The 23167-nt window shown below is 42.5% G+C and overlaps 2 protein-coding genes across 4 annotated transcripts in view; both read right to left on the reverse strand.

Moving 5' to 3' along the window:
* Positions 1-3676: 3676 nt before the first annotated feature.
* On the reverse strand, positions 3677-18557 carry LSM11 (LSM11, U7 small nuclear RNA associated). Of its 2 annotated transcripts, none has more exons than XM_045792002.2 (4): positions 18061-18557; positions 11478-11533; positions 9418-9501; positions 3677-8948 (listed from the first exon to the last, which is right to left on the reverse strand). In XM_045792002.2, the coding sequence occupies exons 1-4, from the start codon at positions 18503-18505 to the stop codon at positions 8538-8540; spliced, it is 996 nt and encodes a 331-aa protein (XP_045647958.1). In that variant the 5' UTR covers positions 18506-18557; the 3' UTR covers positions 3677-8537. The 2 variants fall into 2 exon arrangements, with proteins under 2 accessions (XP_045647958.1, XP_045647957.1); XM_045792001.2 differs by having other exon boundaries at positions 11394-11533; positions 18061-18551.
* A 1924-nt stretch (positions 18558-20481) lies between these two features.
* Positions 20482-23167, reverse strand: part of THG1L (tRNA-histidine guanylyltransferase 1 like) — a 7385-nt gene continuing 4699 nt past the window's right edge. For both annotated transcript variants that reach the window (XM_045791997.2, XM_045791998.2), the window contains 2 exons: positions 23136-23167; positions 20482-22142 (listed from right to left, as the gene is read on the reverse strand). The exon at positions 23136-23167 is cut by the window's right edge and continues 76 nt beyond it. In XM_045791997.2, coding sequence (XP_045647953.1) covers positions 21981-22142; positions 23136-23167 — 194 coding nt within the window. In that variant the 3' untranslated portion in view covers positions 20482-21980. The remainder of the gene's footprint in view (positions 22143-23135) is intronic.

Consider the following 23167-nt stretch of genomic DNA (forward strand, 5'->3'; position numbering starts at 1 on the left):
GGTTGAGTTTCTGAGCGTGATGAGGGCCACACTGAGTCATCCTGGAGACCAGTGCCACACACATGTGAAGCTGCTGCCTGATGCCCCAGGAGCGGGCTTTTCCACGTGACACTAATTGGCCCACACAGGAGTGAAACCATGACCCTTCCCTCATTAGCCACATGCTCAGACCAGCTGAGCTAGCTCGCTCTGGGTCACTGGGGTCCCATGTAGGAAATTACCATTCCAGTGCCCTGTGGTCCTCTCGTAACCCCAACTAATGAATGTCCCGTGGAGCCTAATGTCATTCCTGGGGGAGCACACTGCTCTCCCAGCAGTGGAGAAGTTGATGATATTCTGAAGTTTTAACCCAGGAAAAGCCAAATAAGAAAGCACAGAGAACTTAAGAAGCCTGAGAACAATCTTTCAAACACCTGTGTGCTAGAAAAAAGGATGACAACAGCATTCCACTCTGTCCATCTGTTTGCCAGGCCAGGTCTCAGGACACAAAATGCAAGCACAGGGAAGTGAAGAATGCTAAGCATCACACAGCAAGCTCACCACGGTGTAAATGACATTAAGTGCTTGCTGCCTGGACCAAGCACTTTCTGTCACCAGCCCTGTGAGGTAGGGATATTATCTCTATTTTAGAGATCAGGAGATCGAGGCTCCAAGATAACCAGTGCAAGAGCCTCCGGTAGCAAGCTCCTCCCAGGACTGCTATATTCTGGAAATAAACACGTTGTCAAGTTGAAGGGAAGTTCTACAAGATGGACAGACTGCTTTCCAAACCTTTCTGCTTGTGTCCCCTTTAAGGTCTCAGGAGAAAGAGTGTAAGCCTTCAAGTCACCTTTATTTTTCCGTAGCTTTAGCAAATCCACAGTTTAGCCCTCACGAGAGTTTCTTTAATAAGATGAATGTATAGTCAAGGCCAAGAGAATGCATTCTTTCCAAGTGTTGGAGAACACTGGAAGGAAAGGGATAGCAGACCTTCTAATGCATACTGAAGAGCCAGGAAAGACCACTGTTACTCCATCTGCTTTTTAACAAGGCTATTGGATCGATACCCCTTCCAGGGCCATACTTACTGGTGGATGAAATACCTACTGGTGCTCACTTGGCAGCCACTATTCCCAGAGCCGCAGTGGGCCTGCTGCCCTGGGGGTGCCCACCACCCTCATCCTCTTTGGAAGCCATGAAGCCCTGTGTGCACATTCACTTCCAGCTAAAGAACAGTATGAATCAGAAGGGACTAGAGACACTTGAAGCAGATCACCAAATCATATTTTAACTCAGCCCTCTGGTTTCTGATTAATCGGAGGGGATGACTCAGCTTTGTCAGTTTCCTGGTCAATGCCTGAGAAATGTAATATTTTTAATTTACAGCTGACTAATAACAAACTCAAGAGTCAGACAGACCTAGATAGTATCCCAAATCTGCCATTGATTAGCAAAGAGATATTGACAAGTTATTTTATGTTTTTGTGTGTTTTTTAAAGATTTTATTTATCTATTTGAGAGAGAGAGAGAGCACAAGCAGGGGAGAGGGGCAGAGGGAGAGGGAGAAGCAGGCTGCCACTGAGCAGGGAAACCCAAAGCAGGGAGAGCCCAGGACCTCGAGATCATGACCTGAGCCGAATGCAGACGCTTAACTGACTGAGCCACGCAGGCATCCCAAGTTACCTTCTGTTTTAGTTGCCTCACACATATAAGCAGGATAAAATCTTTCTTTCATGGTGGTTGTATTTGAATCAGGTAATGCATATAATACGCTTGGCACAGGGCTGAAATGCTCAAAAATGACAGTATTTCTTATTGCCTGATCTGTGCTCTGCCCCTTCACATAGCATGATTGAGTGAAATGTGGTACAAGTCGCCATGGTTCAAAAAGGCATGAGATAAAGCTTTTAAATATAATCTTATCTTTTAGTTATTCATTTGGAGACCTTATCTATTTATTATTTCACTTTCTGTATTCCTCTTCAGTATAAGCTGCTGAGAAATTATTTCCTGAGGTAGAGGGGGAAGGTCTTTTGAAGGCCTTGACGTGAAGTGCTAGGAGACTTACTACCATTGCCTACCCACCCCTTCTGCCCCCAGAGTCCAGCCTAAAACAACAGACTTTTCTGTGTCTATTATAAGTTTTCCTTTGACTCAGGAGCATATTTGCTTGGTCTTGGAGTGGAGACTCAATTTTGGTCATGGAACCACAAGACAGATGCAACCTTTCTTACAAGCCGGCTCTTGGGCATCAACATTGGTTGGAACTGAATTGTTTCCAAAAGTGAGACAACTGCTGAGAAAGCAGGGCATCGAGACTGTTTCCCAAGGTACTCCTTAGCCAGCAGCTGGGAAGAGGCTGGGTGGAGCTGACTGGTTGCGGAGAAGAAACAAGGAAGCCCTTGACATGAGACTGGTGACAGCCGCCCTGAAGCAGACGACGCTGGGCAAGCTCGCTGTTCACCACTCTTCTCCAAGCACATTCAGTGGCTGATTGCCATCAGTCAGGTTTCGTAGGCTCCCAATTAGGCAAATCCAATATTGGGAAGAAACGTTTATATTGCCACTTGGGTTGGTTAGTTATAGCTTGTTTCTCCTTGATTATCTCGGTTCAGACTGGTGAGCATTTAACAATGAATTGTAGCCGTGACTGGAGATCGGGAGACTCAAGTCCTTCTGGGGCCTCCGGTTTAGCAGTTCTCGTTAACCCACTGCCATCTAGTGGCAACTGAGCAGACTGAGGAGTGCTTCACTTCTATTCAGGAAAGTCACGCGGTAGGGCAATAAACTTTTTGTCCTTGCCTCTAGAATCCAGGAAGCTTAGGAAAAGATAATAGATATATCTCATTCCACTGGCTTCCATCCCCCTGCCAATATTTGTTACTGTACATTTTAAATGTCAAGCAAGCTGACTGTTCTGCCTTTATTTTGATTAATGAGGACATTCTCATTTAATCAGAAGTCTGAGATACAAAACAACCAATCAAGGGGAAGAATTGGAGCATGTGGGTCTTGCCTCCTTTCCATGCACTGTAGTGGTTAGAAATTTCTTGAATGTCGACTAAGCCCAGCTTAATAAATTCTTTGAAAGCGGGGGATTGGGTCTTGACAGTTAACTTGAGGTTTCCCTCTCTAAGCCTCAGTGTGATTTTTGTCTACCTTGCCAGGTGACTAAGTTCTGAAAGCACGCAGAGGAGATCAAGTAATCCGTGTGGCAAATCTTAGGGAAGTTCAACTTCCTGTACATGCACAGAGGGAAGCTCGCAACAAATTCAAATATTTCTGGAACCATGTGAGGATCAATTAGTCAAATGTGGTCAAACCCTCAGTGGGAGCACAGTGAAGTGTGATCTTAGCAGATCATGAAGAGAGGGGGGTTAATGCCAGTGAGCTATTAGATAGAATAAATTCACAGGGCAATTACCATTGCTTGGAGCTTAGAAGAGATAATTCACAATGTGGGCCATGTTCCTTTTCTAAGCATGAGCTTCTAATAAACATGGAAGAACAAAGCCACCCCAAGGACAGCTGATGTAGATGTATATGCTTTGATAAAGAAAAGGTACGAGGTTACAACAATAAGCTGGCAGAAGGCTTGAAAGGCATTAACTTTCTAGGTCAGTGTCTTCTTGGTAATAGACTCCCATGTCTCCTTCCCTCCACCGCCCCTCAAAATCAGCAGAGACAAAGCAGTCAGTACATTAAAACAATCGTATTTATTACAGTTTCCAGACTCCCATATGACACATACCTAAAGCAGAACACTGCAAACTGACGTAACTAGCAGCAATCCTCCCTAAACATGAAGAATTTAGGTGAACTTCACAATTAGGAGTAATTTCAAGACAAGATTATAAGTTATGGTTTTTCTTTTAGCAGCTGGTATATGAATAGTGAAACTATAAATACAGAGAGTCATCCAGGTTAGCCTTGTCTAAAAAAACATTAATAAGTCACGGTGCAGAAGGGTGTCCCCAGGGTTGCCAAACAGAAGGCTAATGTCTTTAGATGTCAGTATGAAATAAGCAAATCACTTTCCAAGACATCGCTCACTATCTGTGTTACTGTCAGGACAACAGAAAAAGAACTGGACAGCTGCCCTAGAACCCAGCTCACACATACTTCAGCCAGATAATCATTTAAATAATACCCCCTAAAATTGTTTAGACATTTTCCCCCACAGTTCTAAAAACATAACATCAGACATAACATCAGACATTTGCTCCAAAGGACTAAAAATCAAAAGCAATTGCGATGCATTGGGAATAGCTTTATAGCTTTCCTGAGGGACAGCTGCCATCTTTTCAGAGAGTGTTTTTCAAGCAGCACTAACTCTGGTAGCTTATCAAACTACTTTTCATTCTAAATAAATAAAAGACCAACTGAAGGTCTCAGGTGTATTTATTTCTTTTCCCCTAGATCTCTGAACCATCCAAAACCATTCCTTGACAGATAGCTTTCGTTTTTATTAGAGGAGTGCAAGAGAACTTACAAACACTTGAAAAATACTCAAAACACTGAGAGTAAAAAAGGCGCAACCCTTCTTCAGAGCCCAAGAACCTGTGACAGGAACCCCAAAGGCTTATCTAAAATTCACCAACTCAGTTTGCCAGAAAGTAATGACAGACCACCCACCTTTGCAACATAGGCCCAGATAAGATTTTCTTGCTTTATAATCACTAAGAAAAGCGTCTGAGAGTCACTGCCCAGGAAAACACAGGCTGGTGAATGGAAGCTACTGAAAAGGGGTTGACTGTAGTCTACATATGGCGCAGGGAAAGAAAAATTAAAATGGCTGCTAAACCATTATATTTACACCATGATACTCTTAACGTGAACCTTGGCCTTCCCATAGCAACCGTGTCATTCATAAAAAATACATATAAGATGGGAAAGCTTTGGGGCAGCACCAGTGACAGCTAGCCATCTTTGAATAATTTTAATTTTTCCTAAAGGCAAAAATTAAGAGAAAATTTACAAAATCAGTTCTATTTCATGATTTTGCCCATGTCAGCGGCTACGGGGATAGTGCAAATACAAATACAAAACCCCTCAGCATCAAGTTAGGGTCCTATTTTTCTCTCAAGGGGTAAGTGGTATACCTAGACTTCTGCACACAGCTTCTGAGGATTAAAGACAGCTCATAGTTCATGCCTGACAATCTCCAAAGGTACTCCTGGATAATTTTACCACAACGAGAGATGAAGCCCCTCCTGACCCACTAACAACTCAAGGATTCTCATGCACCTAGACTTTAATGTGAATGGTTTCTCGGCTTTCTGACTTGATATGCACCATGCAGAGAGAGCAAGGAACGGACTGGTCTAAAGCCATCTGCCTTAGACACTGCTAACGCTGGCTAACTATCTCACAAATGGCCCACCATCATAAGATGGTCTCTAAAAGGGAGCAGAGCGCTTCCCAAGTACTAGAACAAACAACCTAAAGCAGAAGTTCTGCTGGTGGTAGAGGCGCAGAATCACCTCTGTGTACAAAGAATGGCACATGAAGTCATTCTGGGCGTGAAACCACATCTCCTGTGGCTCAGTGCTTTGTTGTCATCTAACGAAGCTGGCTGCTCCTCCAAAGACCTCAAGAAGTGCACAGGTACGCCCCAGGAACTGTCTCAGAAACGGATTCCCATGCTAGAGATGACTCTGAAGAACCCCAGTTGGGTGTTCAAAAATAAATACTATTCCTACCAACTGTCCTAAGCCCAAATCCCTGGGGAATATCAGAAACCAGTTATGTTGCATTTCAGCTGTGCAGGGCCCCCTCAAGTAGGCTTGTGGGGGCCTCTAGAACTCTACCATTCTGGCTGTTACTTTCCCTTTTTCTTTCCTTCTCCTGAGGAAGACGAATTCCATTATTTTCATAGCAACTTATTATAATGTTCCAGGTGATGACATATTTTGAGCAGCACATAGGTTATTAGGACCAATTTTTTTCTTCCTTTTGAAAAATTTCTACAATAATAAAGAAAAGGCAATAATTTTAAAAATTGACTTCCCTAAAAAAGAATTGTCATACTTTGTACAAAACAGCACATTTACTAAATAGTATTCTTAGAATCACTGTCCAAACCAAATCAATAAATGGGGAGATATGGGCACATGAGACTGATCACATGAGTTTAAAATAATTTTCAGAGCCAGAATTATTAGATTGGACAGAAAAGTAGCAAACCAATCGTTATCTGGACATACGAAAATTATATACAAACATGAAAATGCAGCATGTGTTTAAAATAAATCACGTTAGATTTAGGCACTAAAATGAATGGAAACTGATATATTCCTTTTGATACCAAACGTTTACCTATTGGGGAAACCTGGTATCTATTGCAGCTTCTAGCTGAGGGACAGAAAAGCAGGCAGAGGAGGACATCTAACAGGAAAGACTAGTAAAGAGGTAGAGGCAGGGGTGCCTGAGGATGAAACAAGATAACTATTACTTGAGGAACAGAGATTTTAGACATACTATTTAGAAGAGAATTTAGATGAGCCGATTCCAAAGATAACCGCTTGACTTTGTAACATGGAACCTCTCTAAGTGTTTATTGTATCTGATATGGTTCTAAAGAGGAATATTTACAATGCATTTTAAAATAAAAACAAGTAAATGAAACAAAACAAAACATCTTCTACAATTCCCCTTTGGGGATGTGTCATATTTAGATGTGCATTGTCCCTTTGGTACTACCATATAAACCCCTTGAAAAGTTCAGGGGAATTCTTTCTGATGATGATCAGAACAGGGTTGGGGCTGGGATGTGGGGGAAGCAGCAAAGAAACATTACTCTTCTTTTAATGAGGATATTCTTCTAAGCACTTCCACTGTCCTTTAGGAGAAAAGAATGGATTATGGAAAATAGTTCCTGAAGATATCACTGCCGTCTGAGGACGAGTTCAAAATTATGACACCTACGGAGATGACTTTCATATGTAGCACCCACCTTGCTCATAAGACATAGAACTCTTACCAAGCTATGAAATATAGTTAGTAAAAGTTACTCATGGCACTTAAATATGTTGAAAGACTTTAAAATGCCTTCCTAAAATTCTTTGTCTCAGTGCCCCTGTGAGGTAGGTGTCTGATGGGAAAAACTGAGGCACGGAGGGGTAAAGTCTGCTCTCCTTTCATTGCATGACGAGCCAGTGGCCCAGCTACCAGAAGGATCAGGTGTCCTAACTTCCTCAACATTATTCACCCTGCTTCTCAGAAGGCTTACCTAAGTTACACAAAAAATACAGCAGGGGAACTTTTTTCCCCCAAACATTTTAACTAGTCAGCTATTTCTTATTCTCATTTTGAACATAAGTTATTCTAAAATAAAACCAAATATAAACAAAACAAAAAATCAATATTGCCTAACAGTCTGTGTCAAGATGTAGCCCATTCTGTACTAGTGACTGAAAAAGCATATGATTCAAGTAGAAGTATCAGAGGTGCCATTACTCAAGCCAGGCTGTGAGTGAAGTGTCCCTTACAGATGCCACCCACTGTACTTTGTAAGAACCTCTTCGGCATGACATTACGGAATAAAACTGCCACTCCTGTTTTACGGAAATACCATTCTGAAAGTTAGTCTACACAGGCCAGCCCTAACCGGAAAGGGAACTCTCATCCACGTGATGCATATGTGCTACTGAGTTCATGCAGAACTCTTTGAAGCCAGATATGAAGGTCACAGTCACCTGCCATAAAGCTCACGGAACAGTCCACACTACATACAGAAGGGCAATACACTGGGTACATGCACTAGCACCATGCCACAGAAGTGAGAGAAAAGGACAAGAAGCCACCTCATGAGCATCTTCTAGTCCCATCTGCCATGCCATTCTCAGAAGCTACCTCTGGTAAGGGGGGGAAGACTGCTGAAGTCCTGTATCCCTTTAAATAATAAGGAGAGGGGTAAGAACAGAATATTCATTGTTGGCTGCTTTGAGCATATCAGCTATCCAAATCTTACTCTTTCATAAGCTGGTAGCTTTCTTAGTTTTACAGATATTCAAAGGTAATAAATTACATTTCGCGATCAAGAGAGAATGGTGTAGAGCAAAATTCAAAGGTCAGTTACAAGTTGTGGGTACAAGGAAGACGACAGGGAAATTTACATTGTTACTCTTAGAATCAAATTCATGAGTACATAGGGCACTAGCTTTTAGAAATGAAATCATTTTTTTGAGGTGTTTTTTCCCTCCCATCCTTATAGTGACTGTGGGGTGAATTTAATTCATACCATGGCCCCTAATTCAAATGGAGATTTGATATTTGGTTTGAGTGTCTAAAGTCGACCATGACACCAAATAAGATGTATGTTGTTTCCTCTGTACAGCTTTTGATTTGATATTAATGCAAATACCCATCCTCCTAAGGCCTGTGTCCCCTTGAGGGAGCTCATCTTCCAGAGGGCCTGAGCCTGGCTCTATGCTCTGCGCATGCAGGACCAGAGGGAATCATTCCAACTCGAGTTTCACTGGGATACTAGGATACAGCATAGCAGCAATTCATGCATTTTATTTCTAAAAACCAAAACTCCAGTGAGGCCGAGCTGGTCACTGTGCAAGATGAACCAGCAGGACATTCTCGCCTCGAATGAAAATCTGATTTATGTGTCGAGTGAATACCTGCTGGTAATCCACTTTGGGCTTTCGCTTTTTCTTACGGGACTGACCCCTGGAAAGGGTGGTAGCCCTGGAAAAGGTACCTCCCGCACTTGACCCTTCTGTCCGTGTAGTCCTCCCTGACATCTCTGACCTGGACTCCTCCCTTGCAGATGCCTGCAGAGAAGAAGGGACGGAGCGGGAACGCCTGCGTGAGCTCCGGTCACTATCTCCTCTTCCCCACACTGAAGCCACCTTCCAAGTAGATGTCTGGGAATATCTGGACAGAGTGGAGTCTTCAACTGCAGACTTAGAATCGGCTTCCTTTTTGGAGGAATCTTGAAGTTTTAAGCGATCAAACAGCTATAAGGAAAGCAATGATAAATATCAGCCTTCTCTTTAGCCTTCAACATCCTTCTTTCAATATATAGAAAAAAACCCCACCAGATTGCTTAGGTTTTATAGACCCCTTGCTGTACAATTTTTAAAAAGTTCAATAATAAATCTTCTGTGTGTAGCCATAATACAGATAAATCAATAATCTGTCAAGAGAAAAGGCACCTGCTTTTTTCTGTGGTATAAAATGGAAAGACTTCTAAGGCTTATAAGAGGTAACTTGTTGCTTAAATACTATGCAGGTCAAAAGTACAGACTCATTTGCAATTAGGTGAATGCATGAGAAGCAAAACTAATGAAGATCTTGGTCTAGGCATGCATAGTGGACAGTAACTGAGCTCTCCCACTAAGAAAACCTGGTCACCAGGCTCGGTGATCTTCATTTCTAAGCTTGAAAGCACACTGGGTACTCAGGAAGTCAGGGGAAACGGCCTACCCTAGTGAGAGTCAATGAAGAATCCCGCTCATACGCTTTGCCTAGAACAGGTTTTCGGTAGGTCTCATCCACATCAGTAAGTGCCTAGAGAAACAGCCCAAAGGGGGAAAAAATTAGGCAGAATTATTTTAAGGCATAATTAGGCATAAATTATTTTTATAGCTTCCAGGAAAAATTTCAAAAGCAGAATAAACACCTCATTTGGCAGAACTAAACAAGTGACTCCGCTGTTGGGCAGAAAAAAATGGCAATCCCTGGCACCCTCTGAGTAAGATTTCCAAGCTGCTATCACCATGTAAGATGGGTTTCGTCTATGGTAAGGGGCCTTTACAAATGCATGGTAGAGGTTTGCAAATTTCAGTGTGCATAAATATCTAGGAAGCTTATTAAAATATAAATCCAAGGCTACTTCCTAGATATGCTGACTCAGTAGGTCTGGGATGAAGCTCAGGAACTTTCTGTTTTAACCAGAAACTCCATGATTGTGATATAGGATACCCCTAAGCCATGCTTTGAGAAACACTATTCTATTACTTCTTTTCCTTCCTCAGTTTCTAGGTCTTATGACAGCAATGAATAAGTATTAATCAGAGTTACATACAGAATTGTTGGTGAATTTTTGTCTCTGAAAGATCAAACTCATAGGACAGCTATTTAGGATCAAATGAGATTATGTATGAGAAATCAATTTGAAAAGTGTAACTCACCCTACAAATATAAGCTGGCAGGATTATTATTATGACCATCATATCAAAGATGTTGTCTTAAATACTTTTCCTTCAAAGGTAAAACTGTAACAGTAAAGTACTTTCCCCTACATTTTAGATGTAAGAAAAGTGGGCCTCAGAGAAATTACTTTGCCTAAAGTAACACAACTACCAAGGTTAGGTAAAGCTAGGATTCAAATTTAGGTCTTCTGATTCCACACTGGTTGAAAACATGGTCTTAGGAGTCAGAAAGACCTGGGATAAAGTTCTAGAACTTCCACTTACTAACAGGGTAATCTGGGCCAATCATGCAATATCTCTAGCCTCAATTTCTTCATTTGTAAAATGGAACAGTAGCAAACCTTGTTTACGGAGATAAACCCTTAGTACACTATCCAGCAAATGCTAAGTGCTTAATAAATGTCAGCAACTACTATATTCACCCAGGAGAACACATGGACAAAGATAAAACGCAGGAAAAAGAAAAGTTGGAGATGAGAGACCATATGAAAAAGAAACACCAGAAAGCCTGGTGTTTCTAGTTTAACTTCCACATATTATAGTGGCACTATAATGTATCTCTTCACTCCTACAAATGTCTAGTAGGCAGTAAGCCTCTAGGAGAGTGGGAGTGCATTTCCTTCATAAGGAAATACCTTGCAAAGTGCCTTGCTTATTAGTATGTCTGCTTCCCCTCTATCTTCATCTATCTTCCCAAAACTGTAGAATGAAAGTTCCTTTCTGAAGTTTCTATACCTAGCACTGTGGTACAGTACCAACCAAAGTGGGAAATCAATAAATATTTTGAAATGAACGAAAGAATGGTCAGTAGGAAATTGATACAAAACTACTAAACAATTGAATAATTATTCCTTAAGGCTGGGTTTCTTAACCATAGCACTAAGGATTTTGGACCAGATACGTCTTTGTTGTTGGGGGGTTATCTTGTGTATTGTCAGATGTGCAGCAGCTCCTCTGGCCTCTACCCATTAGATGCCACAGTTATGACAATTAAAAAACGTCCCCAGACATTGCCAAATGTCCCTAGGAGGGAGAGAAGTGCAAAACTATCCGGGTTGAAAGCCAATGCCTTAAAGAAAAGGAAGCAATAGAAAGTACTCTTTTGTTGTTGGCCAAGAGAATGCAAAAATTCTAGTTCTGGGAAGTTATTCTATAGGTCTTCCTAAATAAGGTTACTCAGGTCATTTAGACATATAAAAGATTTAATCCCTAGGAGGTTCTCCAACCCCTTGAGAAAGACTTAATTACCATATTCCAGAACTTGTCAAATGCGACGAGGAAGCCTGTACAGACACCCCGAAGACCCTTGAAAGTGCGGATATGAACATTCACCTTCACTCCCTCCCGGATACAACGATGGAGCTCACCCAGAGGGCTGCCTTCATGCACTGAAACAAGACAAGAACAGTGAGCATAGCATGAACATCTGCTCTCATTCCCAGAATTAACAACTGAGACCACCTAACCATCTCCAGCAACATTAGACAACATGGTGCAGCGGCAACCTCACTATGGAAACAGGAAGGCCCAATGGGCAACATAAGTAGTACAGGCAACATACACTGAAATAAGGCAAGATTCCACCAGAACAGAGATAAAGCATACATCTGGCTATCACCCAAATGTTTCACTACTCGTATATCCTGTGTTCTATGATGTCATTGATTTTATTTTTTTATTTTTTTTTAATGATTTTTTATTATACTATGTTAGTCACCATACAGTACATCCCCGGTTTCCGATGTAAGGCTCGATGATTCATTAGTTGTGTATAACACCCAGTGCACCATGCAATACGTGCCCTCCTTACTACCCATCACCGGTCTATCCCATTCCCCCACCCCTCTCCCCTCTGAAGTCCTCAGTTTGTTTCTCATAGTCCATAGTCTCTCATGCTCCATTCCCCCTTCTGATTACCCCCCCTTTCTTTATCCCTTTCTTCCCCTACCGATCTTCCTAGTTCTTATGTTCCATAGATGAGAGAAATCATATGATAGTTGTCTTTCTCTGCTTGACTTATTTCACTTAGCATTATCTCCTCCAGTGCCGTCCATGTTGCAGCAAATGTTGAGAACTCGTTCTTTCTGATAGCCGAGTAATATTCCATTGTATATATGGACCACAACTTCTTAATCCAGTCATCTGTTGAAAGGCATCTTAGCTCCTTCCACGATTTAGCTATTGTGGACATTGCTGCTATGAACATTGGGGTGCATATAGCCCTTCTCTTCACTACGTCTGTATCTTTGGGGTAAATACCCAGTAGTGCAATGGCTGGATCATTATGATGTCATTGATTTTAAGATGCACCATTATTTAAAAATTTTTGGGGGGGGGGAACCCCACATTAAATGTACACAGCAGCAGCAAAATTCTTCTCAGTTCTGTATGTGGGTAAGACAACTTTTTTTTTTTTTAAGATTATTGATTTATTTGTCAGAGAGAGGGGGAGAGAGAGAGAGTGTACACACAAGCTGGGGGAGCAGCAGGCAGAGGGAGAAGCACGCTCCCCGCTGAGTAAGGAGCCTGAAGCGGAGCTTGAGCCCAGGACCCCGGGATCATGACCTGAGCCGAAGGCAGACGTTTAACTGACTGAGCCACCCAGGTGTCCCAAGACAACTTTTTTAAGGATAATTCTCATGAACCACATATCCAGTTTGACTCTTACAAAAAAAAACCCCAAAATCAAACAACTTATTCACATGTTTAAAGGAAACAAGCCATGTAATACATCTGCCCTTAAACATGTGCAGTCCTCTAAGAGAGAATGGACTTTTGGCCCCCATCTGAAGACACTCCATGCCTAAGCTCTCTGGAGCCGCTGGATTCCAATGTACGTCATCTTTACACTAGGAGGAAGAGACCTCATTGCATTCCAAGCCTGGTTGATACAAAAGCACCTGCTAGGCATTAGGCTCCTATGAGATTGCTGATAAGCATCACATAAAGAGTATGACAATTCACGGGAAGAAGGCTGGGACTATAAATTGCAGCCTTTACTATGATGGATTCTTTTTTTCAGAGCTTGGGAACAGAGATGAATTTTATTTTTATTGCTTTACATTAACTTAGCCTTCACAATATGATGGCTATACTATATAAAACCTTCCAAAAGAAAACCACATGTGCACACACACACTCTTATACTCACACTCACACATACACAGTCTCAGTCTTTCCCTCCCAAGTTTGCAAGGCAAAATTCTTTGGAGATTGATTATTGCCATCAATAGTAAACACACACAAAAAAAATCTGTTTTGTTTCTAGTGGCATGAAAGAGAACAACAGTCCTGCACTTCAGTTTGGATAACTAAGCAGGTTACTTTTGACCTCCTTATCCCTCACTCATAGATCAGATTATAAATGGTGGCAGTGATAAATTAATGAAAGAAAACACTCTTTGAAGAAAGTAACTTAGCAGATGAGAAGTAGGAGTTTATGTCAGACTGAAACTTCAGCAGGAAGGCACAGCTGAAGGCAGTGTGGCAGAAACAGAGGCCTTGGAAAGGAACATGAGCACCTTGGTCTGACCTTCAGCATCCGCCCTTGCTCTAGCATAGCAATATTTTGAAATTCTTTGAATGTTTGAGGAACTTTTTCTCTACAAGTCTGAATTTCCTAATTTATAAAATGGGGTTAAACTAGTTATCTTCCATATGCATTTCAGGAATAAGTCTCTATCATTCAATTTCTTAGAAATTGATCATACTGCCTGGATCAGTTTCTTTGCCTATACAAATTCCCTGCTTCCCCCCACCCCTGTATGTGTTTCCACCAACAGTGGAAAAACCATCCTTTTTCTTTCTTTCTTTCTTTTTTTTTTAAAGACCATTCTTTTTCTAACTTGTAAATAAACAGAGGTACTACTTTGTCCCCTGAGTCCCCAAACCAGAGAGAAAACACAAACACACAACTTAACAACAGTTTCTTATTCTGGTAAACAAATGATAAACTCAAGTCTTTCAACTCTCATGTCTTTATTTTTCTCTTGATTTTTTTTTTCTTCCAAAGATTTAATAAGGCATAATTCCAGGGAGCATTCACTCCTTGTGTGATCAAGAACATCACACTAGCACCACCTATCACAGCAAACTGCCAAGGCAAAAATGAGCTCCACATTGTGAATCAGAAGGCACATTCTTTTTTTTTTTTTTTAACATTTTTTTTATTATATTATGTTAGTCACCATACAGTACATCCTGGTTTTTGATGTAAAGTTCGATGATACATTAGTGTGTATAACACCCAGTGCACCATGCAATACGTGCCCTCCTTACTACCCATCACCAGCAGAAGGCACATTCTGTGTCTCTTTCCAGCAGTCTGTATAACAAACTCCAAATGGATAGATGAGCCAGTCTTCTAAAATTTAATACAACAAAAAAATATACGCCTTATCTTTGAAGATAGTTATTCTTCCAGATCTCCTTCTTCATTGCCACTATTCTTAGGCCCAACCTTCTAAAGCCAGGTCATTTTTAACTCCATTCTTCTCCCTACTTGTGGCCACACTAAGCTCAGACAATAGATTCTCAATAACTAAGTCGTACCCTTTCCTTTCTCCTTCCTCAACCAATAATACAGTCCAGAGCCTTATCAGATAATTCATTTATTACAAGAGCCTCCCAGTTTCCCTCACATCATCCCGACACCATCATTATCCCCAATTACTGAGCACTAGGTATGAACCAGGCCTTGGGGTAAATTTAACTTTATGCATGTTATTTTATTTAATCCTCACAACTTTAACACATAGGTACTATTATTTTGCCCTACTTTACAGATGAGGAAAATGAAGCTCAGAAATGTTTATTTAAATAACTTCTCAAGGTAACTTGCCTAGTAAATGGCTGAGCCAACACCCAATACAGGCAGGGTATATATATACATCCTCACCTGGAGCTTTTAATAATGACAGTCTAAAACAATAACCACAACAATAACCTACAACAATCGCAGTGACATTTAACATTCATTGAGAATTTCCCTACGTGTAAAAGCTTTGAATGGGTTAACTAAATAAACCTAACAACTATAGGTGAATACTATTACTGTCCTCACTTTACAGATGAGGAAACTGAGGACCCAAAGAGTTTAACAGTGACCTGTCTACTATAAAACAGCTAGAAAGTAGAGGAGCCAGTGTTCAAAACTAAAAAAGCCAGCCCAGCAGTCAAACCCTTGAGTTTGTGGTCTATACCGCCCCAAATACATTTTGCTACTAGAAAGTAAGTTATTAGAAACGTTACCCTAAAAGTGCTTTCGCTTAAGGATATACACGATGGTTCCCACTATCTATCATAACAAAATCAAAGAGAAACTCTTTGGTCTTCAAAGTGTTTTAACAAATCCTTCTCTGGACCCAAATTCAGTTCTCATTGCTCTAGACATACACTCTTGGCCTCACATATGTGGCACCCTCCAGCCAACAAAAGAAGCAAGGAAAGAAAAATGAGAATGTACTCCCCTCTTCCCTTACTTGAGATGAGGATAATGGCCCTGGCACACAGGCCCTGGAGTTGGACAAACCCAGCATTAAGTCTCAGATGCAAACTAACTAGCTATGTGATCCTGGGCAAGTAGCTAAGCTCAACCAACTTCATTTATAAAGTAGTATCTAAGGGTAAAATAGGGTACAGTTCATCTAAAGGGCTTAGCAAAGTGCACAGCACTTACTAGCTAAATGACTGTAGCCATAATTAGCAACAATAAAATTGTCTCTTGACTTAAAAAGGGCCATGAGGGAACTTTCTGGGGTGATGATTCGTTCTGTATCTTGATTGTGGTGGTAATTTCACAACTACACATTTGTCTAAACTCACTTAAAAAGGGTGAATTTTGTTATGTGTAAATTATACCTCAAGAGCCTAACTTTTAAATAATTACTGTTATCCTCAACCATGCCCTTCCTTAAATTAACTTTGAGACCTGAAGCCAATCTCTTCCAGGAACTCTTTCCAAATAAATTTAATCTTCACCCTTGCTTCTGTACTTTTCTTACTTTCTTCCTTTTTGTTTTTTAAAGATTCATTTATTTATTTTAGAGAGAGAGAGAGAGAGAGAGACGGGGGGGGGCAGAGGGAGAGAAAGGGAGAGTACCAGGCTCCCTGCTGAGTGGGGAGCCCAAGGCAGGGCTCAGGCTGGATCTCACAACCCTGAGATCATGACCTGAGCCGAAATCAAGAGTCAGATGCTCAACCAACTGAGCCACCCTGACACCCCTGTACTTTTCTGGCTTTCTGAAGCTCATTAGTTCTCTATGATGTCTACCCATCTCTATCATGCACACTCAATTGTTTCTAGCGGTGTGATTAAAATTTTCAGTGCCTATGGCACATTCTGAGATCTGGATTCCAGGCATATATTTAATCATGGGAAATCAACAAAGCTGGTTTTCATGCTCTGTCATACCAATATAGCAGAGTGCTCCATAGGTAAAGCTAAAACCACTTTCCACATAGAAATACGTCTTTCCTTGACAATCTCTGTAGCAAAGGAACAACTGGCAAAATGGAAATAAATGTTACACTCTGAGACTTAGAGTGCATTTCCAAGATCTGATAGTGGCAAAAAGTCTAGGCAAAATAAGGTCCCCCACACTGCTCTTATTTTAGGAACATGCATACTTTATCTTTGTGTTACTGTTCTGCAAGCAAGCTGGGGTGCACCCTAGCTTTGGCAAGAATGCTCTGGCACTGTCTGTCACAGTAAATGATCTGACAAAGATACATCTAACAGCACACAGCTTTTCAGGATGTTTCTCTCTTAATAAACACTTCTAGGAATGAAACAAAATATTCCCTTGCTTAGCACAACCCTCCATCCTAAAGGCAGTGATTTAATAATGTTACAATTTAGCTATCAAGATACAGATGCTTTGAATGGCTAACTAGGTCATTGTGTTCACTGGCAGATGTCAGAAATGCTTGCCAGACGACAAAAGACATAACCCTGGGCTGTTTTTATTCCATTTGATAAGACCTAATTCACACATTAGCAACCTCCCCTGTTTACAGCTTTACTCTAAGGATCTATTAGGAGGCTCCAAGAGATTCCCTTGTGTCATTTACACCTTCAGAACCTGAAATAACCTGCACATATGGTAATATGAGCCCGACAGACACACTCCTGCACCCATCCTGGCAGAGTGGCTGGGAAGCAGTGTCTGGGTTTTAGTGGCATTTGTGCTTGCTGCATTCAAGCACTTGTGATTTGGTAATGCAAACATGTGTGTATCAAGACCCCATAGCCCTTCTCCTGTAAGTACCCTGGAAGGAGCTGTCACTTAATGTGCATGGGTTATGAGATTATGTCCCCTGTTCTAACTGAACAGATAGATCTCCCCACACTCCATCCCATCATCCTCAATCCCACTAATCAAACACTCTCCTTTCCTTAATATTGGTTGTGCCCCTCCCCTCTGGCTATGGTCCCTAAGACCTCTCATCACCTCTGCAGATCCTTCCTGTGATGTCCCGTTTCCAGGCCCCACCACCTCTCCAGATCCCCATCACACCCACAGACCCTCGCTGCAGGCCCCTCATCACCTCTGTAGCCACTTGCACGGACCCCGTTACCTCCGCGGACCTACACCCTTATCCACGCAGACCCTTCCCATGGCTCCTTATTACATCTACAGCCTTAGCACTCTTCTCCCGCTCCCCGATCAAGCGGACCTCTCATTACTCCAAAAGACCCTCCTCACGCCCCATTATCCACACGACTCAAGCAGAACCTCCTCCCGGTGGCGGATTATCTCTGCAACCTTCACCAAGACCCTCCCCCTAATGCGTGCGGACCTGCGCCAAGCCCCTGGCACCCTGCAAACGCCCCCTGGGCCGCCACCTTCCGGGCAGCCGGCGGGGCCCTCGTCCCCCCACCGCCAACCGCCCCGCCCGCGTCCGCCGGACTCACAGGGCATTCGCGTGAGCACGTTGCGCGGCGCCTTCCTGCTCCGACCCGGACCCCGCCGGCGCGCACCGGCGGCCCCGTCCCCTTCCTCCTTGGCCACCATGAGGCGACGGAGGCGCTGGATGCGCTCGGGGTCTGGAGCGGGGGCGTCCTGGCGGCGGCGGGTTCTGGCCGAGGGCCCGGCAGCGGCGGCGGGGACCCCTGAGCCCGCGGCCGCGCCCCGCGCCCGCCCGCGCCCGCCGCCCCGGACTCCGGTCCTGAGGAAGCTCTCGTACTCGGCCAGGTTGTTGAAGCAGGGCGCGTTGGGGTACGGGATGGGCGGCAGGCGGGGCGCGTACAGAGCCAGCAGAGGGTCGAAGCTGTCAGAGCTGACATCCAGCCGCGGGCTGGGCGGGCGCGCGGGGCTCCCGGCGCGAGCGGACCTCGCCCCCCGCTCCCGCTCCTCCATGTTTGAAAGGCCCGCAAGCCGAGGCCGATGGGAAGAAGGAGCGGAGCCGCCAGAGGGCGGCACTGCGCAGCCGCGGCCTGGGGTTGCACTGCGCCGGCGCGGCCGCCGGAGGGCAGCATCTGTCCGCGCTCAGCCCGCCGGGCCCGCCATAGCCCTTGGATAACGGATTAATCTGTTTGAAGGCAGGGTTTCCCCATTTATATCATTATCACTTAGGATGTTTAATACTCCAGATTCCCCGGGGGTGGATCTTGGAATCGGCATTTTAACAAGCTTCCCTAGGCGTTTCTCTGCTCTCAAACTGCAGTATACTCCTAACTTGAGCTGGTGGAAAGAGGCTGGAAGAGGGCAGTCAGCGTCCCAGTGTGCTTTCCTGCCGAGTCCCACTGGGGGCTAGCCTACCTGGCTCAAATTATTTCGCTTCTTTGGGTCTTTACATTCTCACCTGAAATATGATAGAAATAGTACCTAACCAACCGAATTCTCCTAACAATGAAGAGATACTGCATAGAGAGCATATACATGCTCTATGTTAGCTAGTTAGAATTGGTTAAGTAGACAATGAAACTATGGAGGATGGATGGATCCCAGTCCTCCATTTCCTGCACCCTATGCAAAAAGTAATTTGCACTAACACCAGAGAGACCTTAGTATTAAAGAGAATACATTGAATCACTGATTTCCCAAGCGCTGCTTAGGCAAGTGGAGGAAACTAGGGTCCAGCTCTTGGAAGCCAGGATGTTGGAAGATTTATAAGACCTGGTTGTACCACTTATTTTTTAGCTTCTGTTCAGCAGAACATTTTGCTTTTTGATATTAAAATGAGAGTCTATACAGAAGGCCAGATATTACCCCCTCACCCAGCACACCCAAGATATTTCCAGTTACCTACAAGCCACACCTCCCTGAACTATCAATTAGTATTAATTCTATACTAGCTGTTTCTCATGTTTTAACATTTCTTTAAGCTCTGGAAAGGCCAAGAGAATGCTATTCCTCTACCTTAGAAAGCAAGATGAAAATTAATATACAACTGTGACACACTGGAAAGAACACGTGCTGCAACAAAGAAAAGCCATCGAAGGGTGTTCCTGAGAGCACTACGGGTTTAGTTACGGCAGGACTGTTAAACTTCTATTCCTTTGCTCAAAACTTCCTGCCCAAACAAAAAACAAAGCTGCAAACTGCTGCCAGTTCAATGATTAAGTGCTTGTCCCCCTATCTTATGACAAAATTGAGCCTTTGTAGTATCACACAGTCCCCACAGAAAGCACATTTCTTTGGGTGGTTTTGTCCTGCAAGTCTGTATTTTATTATTATTTTTTAAAGATTTTATTTATTAATTTGACAGAGAGAAACAGCCAGCAAGAGAGGGAACACAGGCAGGGGGAGTGGGAGAGGAAGAAGCAGGCTCCCAGCGGAGGAGCCCGATGTGGGGCTCGATCCCAGAACATCGGGATCACGCCCTGAGCCGAAGGCAGACGCTTAACGACTGCACCACCCAGGTGCCCCTTGTCCTGCAAGTCTGTATTTTAATACCTATTATTTATCTACATAAGTGATACCTATATAAATAGATACAATTTATCCATATACGTTTTGACATAAATTGCTACCCCTTTACTTACCATTAAGTTACACTGGCCAGTCAGGAGCTACATTACCTTACTGCCTCACTTGGCCTATCACAGTATACTGAGGGCCATGTTGCCCAAACTGCCATGTATCACCCACCATAGGCATCAGAAGCCTTTTTGGTTAAAAGTCCGATTAGCAAACCTCAAATCTTCATAAGGGGAGAGGTGGAGGCTGGAAGAGCACTTAAAACAAGCATTCCAAGTAAATTTTTGTATGCAGAAGTCGGAACCACTGCTGTGATGAAGGTACATTTATCCTGGCTTATGTAAAGACATATATGCAAAAGTTGGACTCATATCCTGGATTTGTAGGAGAAAAAAAAAGAAAAACTAGGCCAAGGGAGTTGAAACCTTTATTATTTTTTTCAGAGATTTTATTAATTACCAAACATGCACCAAATCTCTTCTTGTGTAGTGAGAACAGGAAGGGAAAAAAATGACTGACAGATGAGATATCAATTAGCGAAGGAGACCAGCCGTTGCCTTCAAAAATACATTTTTTTTTTTTTTTGTGGCTGTAAATTCTGTAATGCAAGACCAGGCACTAAAATGTAGGCTGCCGCATAATTCTTTTTTCAAATATTTATTTGAGAGAGAGAGCACAAGCAGGAGTGGCAGCCAGAGGGAGAGGAAGAAGCAAACTCCCACTGAGCAGGGAGCCGGAGCGGGGCTTGATCCCAGGATCCTGAAATCATGACCTGAGCCGGAGGCAGACGCTTAACCAACTGAGCCACCCAAGTACCCCTTAATTCTTAATAGAGCCAAATAATCTCCCTCTGAAATACGAAACGAGGACATGTTCTCTCACCACCTATCCTCACTTCAGAGGCCAGCAATTTGGCAACATGCAATTACTGCTGCTACTCTCTGCTGCTCCTCCCCCATCTACACTGGCCCATCAGGAGGTAGAACTATTAGGTGTCCTTTAACACCTGCCACTTGTGACCCCAAGGGGAGTGTTGACCACTCTGCTCTCTTAATTCAAATGTCAGTGTTCTGATTACATAGAGGGTACCCAAGAATCCTTTTCAGGAAGTCCAGCAGGAAGGTAACTTTTAAAACAAGTATTTAGAGGACACGGAGTCAATGTTTTTTCCTCCTCCTTCATTCATTCTCACACTTTTTTTTTCTCATATATACACACAATTCTCTTTCTTCTTAGAAAGAGGTAAGTGGCCTTGGTAATACCTATGGTGAGACAATGATCATGCTGACAACTCCATAAAATCAATCTATCGAATGTTTACACAAGGACATCCAAACCACTACCCACTTGTTCAGCCAAAGTTGCCAACTTGGAAACTGGCACAAAACCCTGATCCTACCTGGAATTCCTGAATTCAAAAGCATCATGCAGCCACCAACCCATTATTTATCTCCATGTCAAAGTACATGGGTAGGAAAGGTGAGACTTTCAAGGTTAGTGGATTTTGTAGTTAAGAACAGGTGGTTGAGAGTAAAGTTTGGATTCATATTCTATCATAGGTAGAAAAAGCTTGACAAGTTTTTATAAGACTTATGCCATAATCTAAAAATGATTCATTCTGCAAGGCATAAAATAGTTCTTGCTTTATAATAGCACCATGATTAAAAAAAAAAAAAACACTCTACAGAAGGAACCATGTTCCAACATTGTAAAAAAATGTTCTACTTAAAGCAGAACAAGATAACCACCCCATCCATCCCTTCTTCCCCATTCCCTTTCGAACCAGTCATGCGTCACTCCTGGCACACCGTTCTTGGTAGTAGGGATCCTAGGACACCTAAGGCCAGGAGTCTTGGCGGGGGGGGCGAGGGGTCTTGCATGGTTAAGCATGCCAGGGCTAAAAAGCAAAGGATCAGCTGTCTTCATCTAGGATCTCTGGATGTTCCTTCCAAAAAGCATCCCCGATTATATCACAATGTAAAGGCACTGGCTTTGTCCTGGTCCGGGTCATCTCCATCTTTTTTCCTTCCATTTCTGCTGGCAGTTTAACTTCTTTTGTTGTGACTTCACCCACCTACAGGTAAAAGTTAAAATACTGACATTGTTAACTGCGTTGGGGAGAGAACGGGGGGGATATGCGGGAAGTTTACTTTTTTACTTTATATACTTCTGAGTGATATATATTTATCAGGTAGATATACACACATATCTCAACATATATGAATTTGTTTACAAGTAAAAACTTTTAAAAAGTTATGTCGCTATAATCTGAAAGGAGATTATTAGCAATAATTATAGAGTTAAAGGTATTTCTGCTCTCTCATCTGCATTAAGAAGTATCCAAGCCTGTGCTAAAGAGCAAATGTGCTTTAAAAATACTAATAAGCTGAAGCTGCCAGTGGGATGACTAATTCTTAAGGCACCACTTAACACCTGAAAACATTCATTAAAAAGAAAAACTACTTTACATGGAAGGAGATAAATTTAGAGAAATCATCATGCTCAGAAGCTGGTACTTAGAGAAAATATTGGTGGAATTAAGAATTTAGGTAACTGTACAGACTTATCACAGAATATAAGGGTAAGTATGATTATCTGGGGAATCGCCAGAATATTCTGCAAATGACAAAACCCTCATATACAACACCTTCTACTGCCTCATATTATAGTTGTCATGGGATGGATGGACTATTTAATGATATTATCTAGTGTGGAAGAAATGTTCTATGAATGCAAAAATCCTTCTATCTGCAGTGTACCGCTTTATAGGGTTTTATTTGATTTGGAGAGCTTAGGACACAGAAAAATAAATGTACTAATTCTAAAATCTGTGATGCCACTCAGGAAATTCTAGACCACAAAGATCACCAACTAACTGGCAAAATTAGCACTGACTGACCAAAAGAGCATCCAAAATAACATATAGCATTTCGTTTTTAAAAAGGTCTAATTCATGTTAGTGACTGGAATCACATCTGCATACATGTGGTAGGCAAGACAAAGTTTGGGATGGGCACAGGCTTTTGTCTTTCCGACCTCCATTTTTCTTTGGATACAACAGCATTACCTTCTGCCATATCAACACAGTCCCTTTCCTAT

The sequence above is a fragment of the Ursus americanus genome, chromosome 15 (genome assembly GCF_024610735.1).
Source record: "Ursus americanus isolate L20-20 chromosome 15, mUrsAme1.1.p, whole genome shotgun sequence".
NCBI lineage: Eukaryota > Metazoa > Chordata > Mammalia > Carnivora > Ursidae > Ursus > Ursus americanus.

Excerpts from the sequence above, each read along its gene's own strand:
- LSM11 (XM_045792001.2), bottom strand. The coding sequence starts at position 18,505 with ATGGAGGAGCGGGAGCGGGGGGCGAGGTCCGCTCGCGCCGGGAGCCCC. Across the intron at positions 11,534-18,060 it reads CGTGCTCACGCGAATGCCCT|TGCATGAAGGCAGCCCTCTG; the intron begins GTGAGTCCGGCG and ends GTCTTGTTTCAG. Across the intron at positions 8,949-9,417 it reads CTTCATTGACTCTCACTAGG|CTGTTTGATCGCTTAAAACT; the intron begins GTAGGCCGTTTC and ends CTTTCCTTATAG.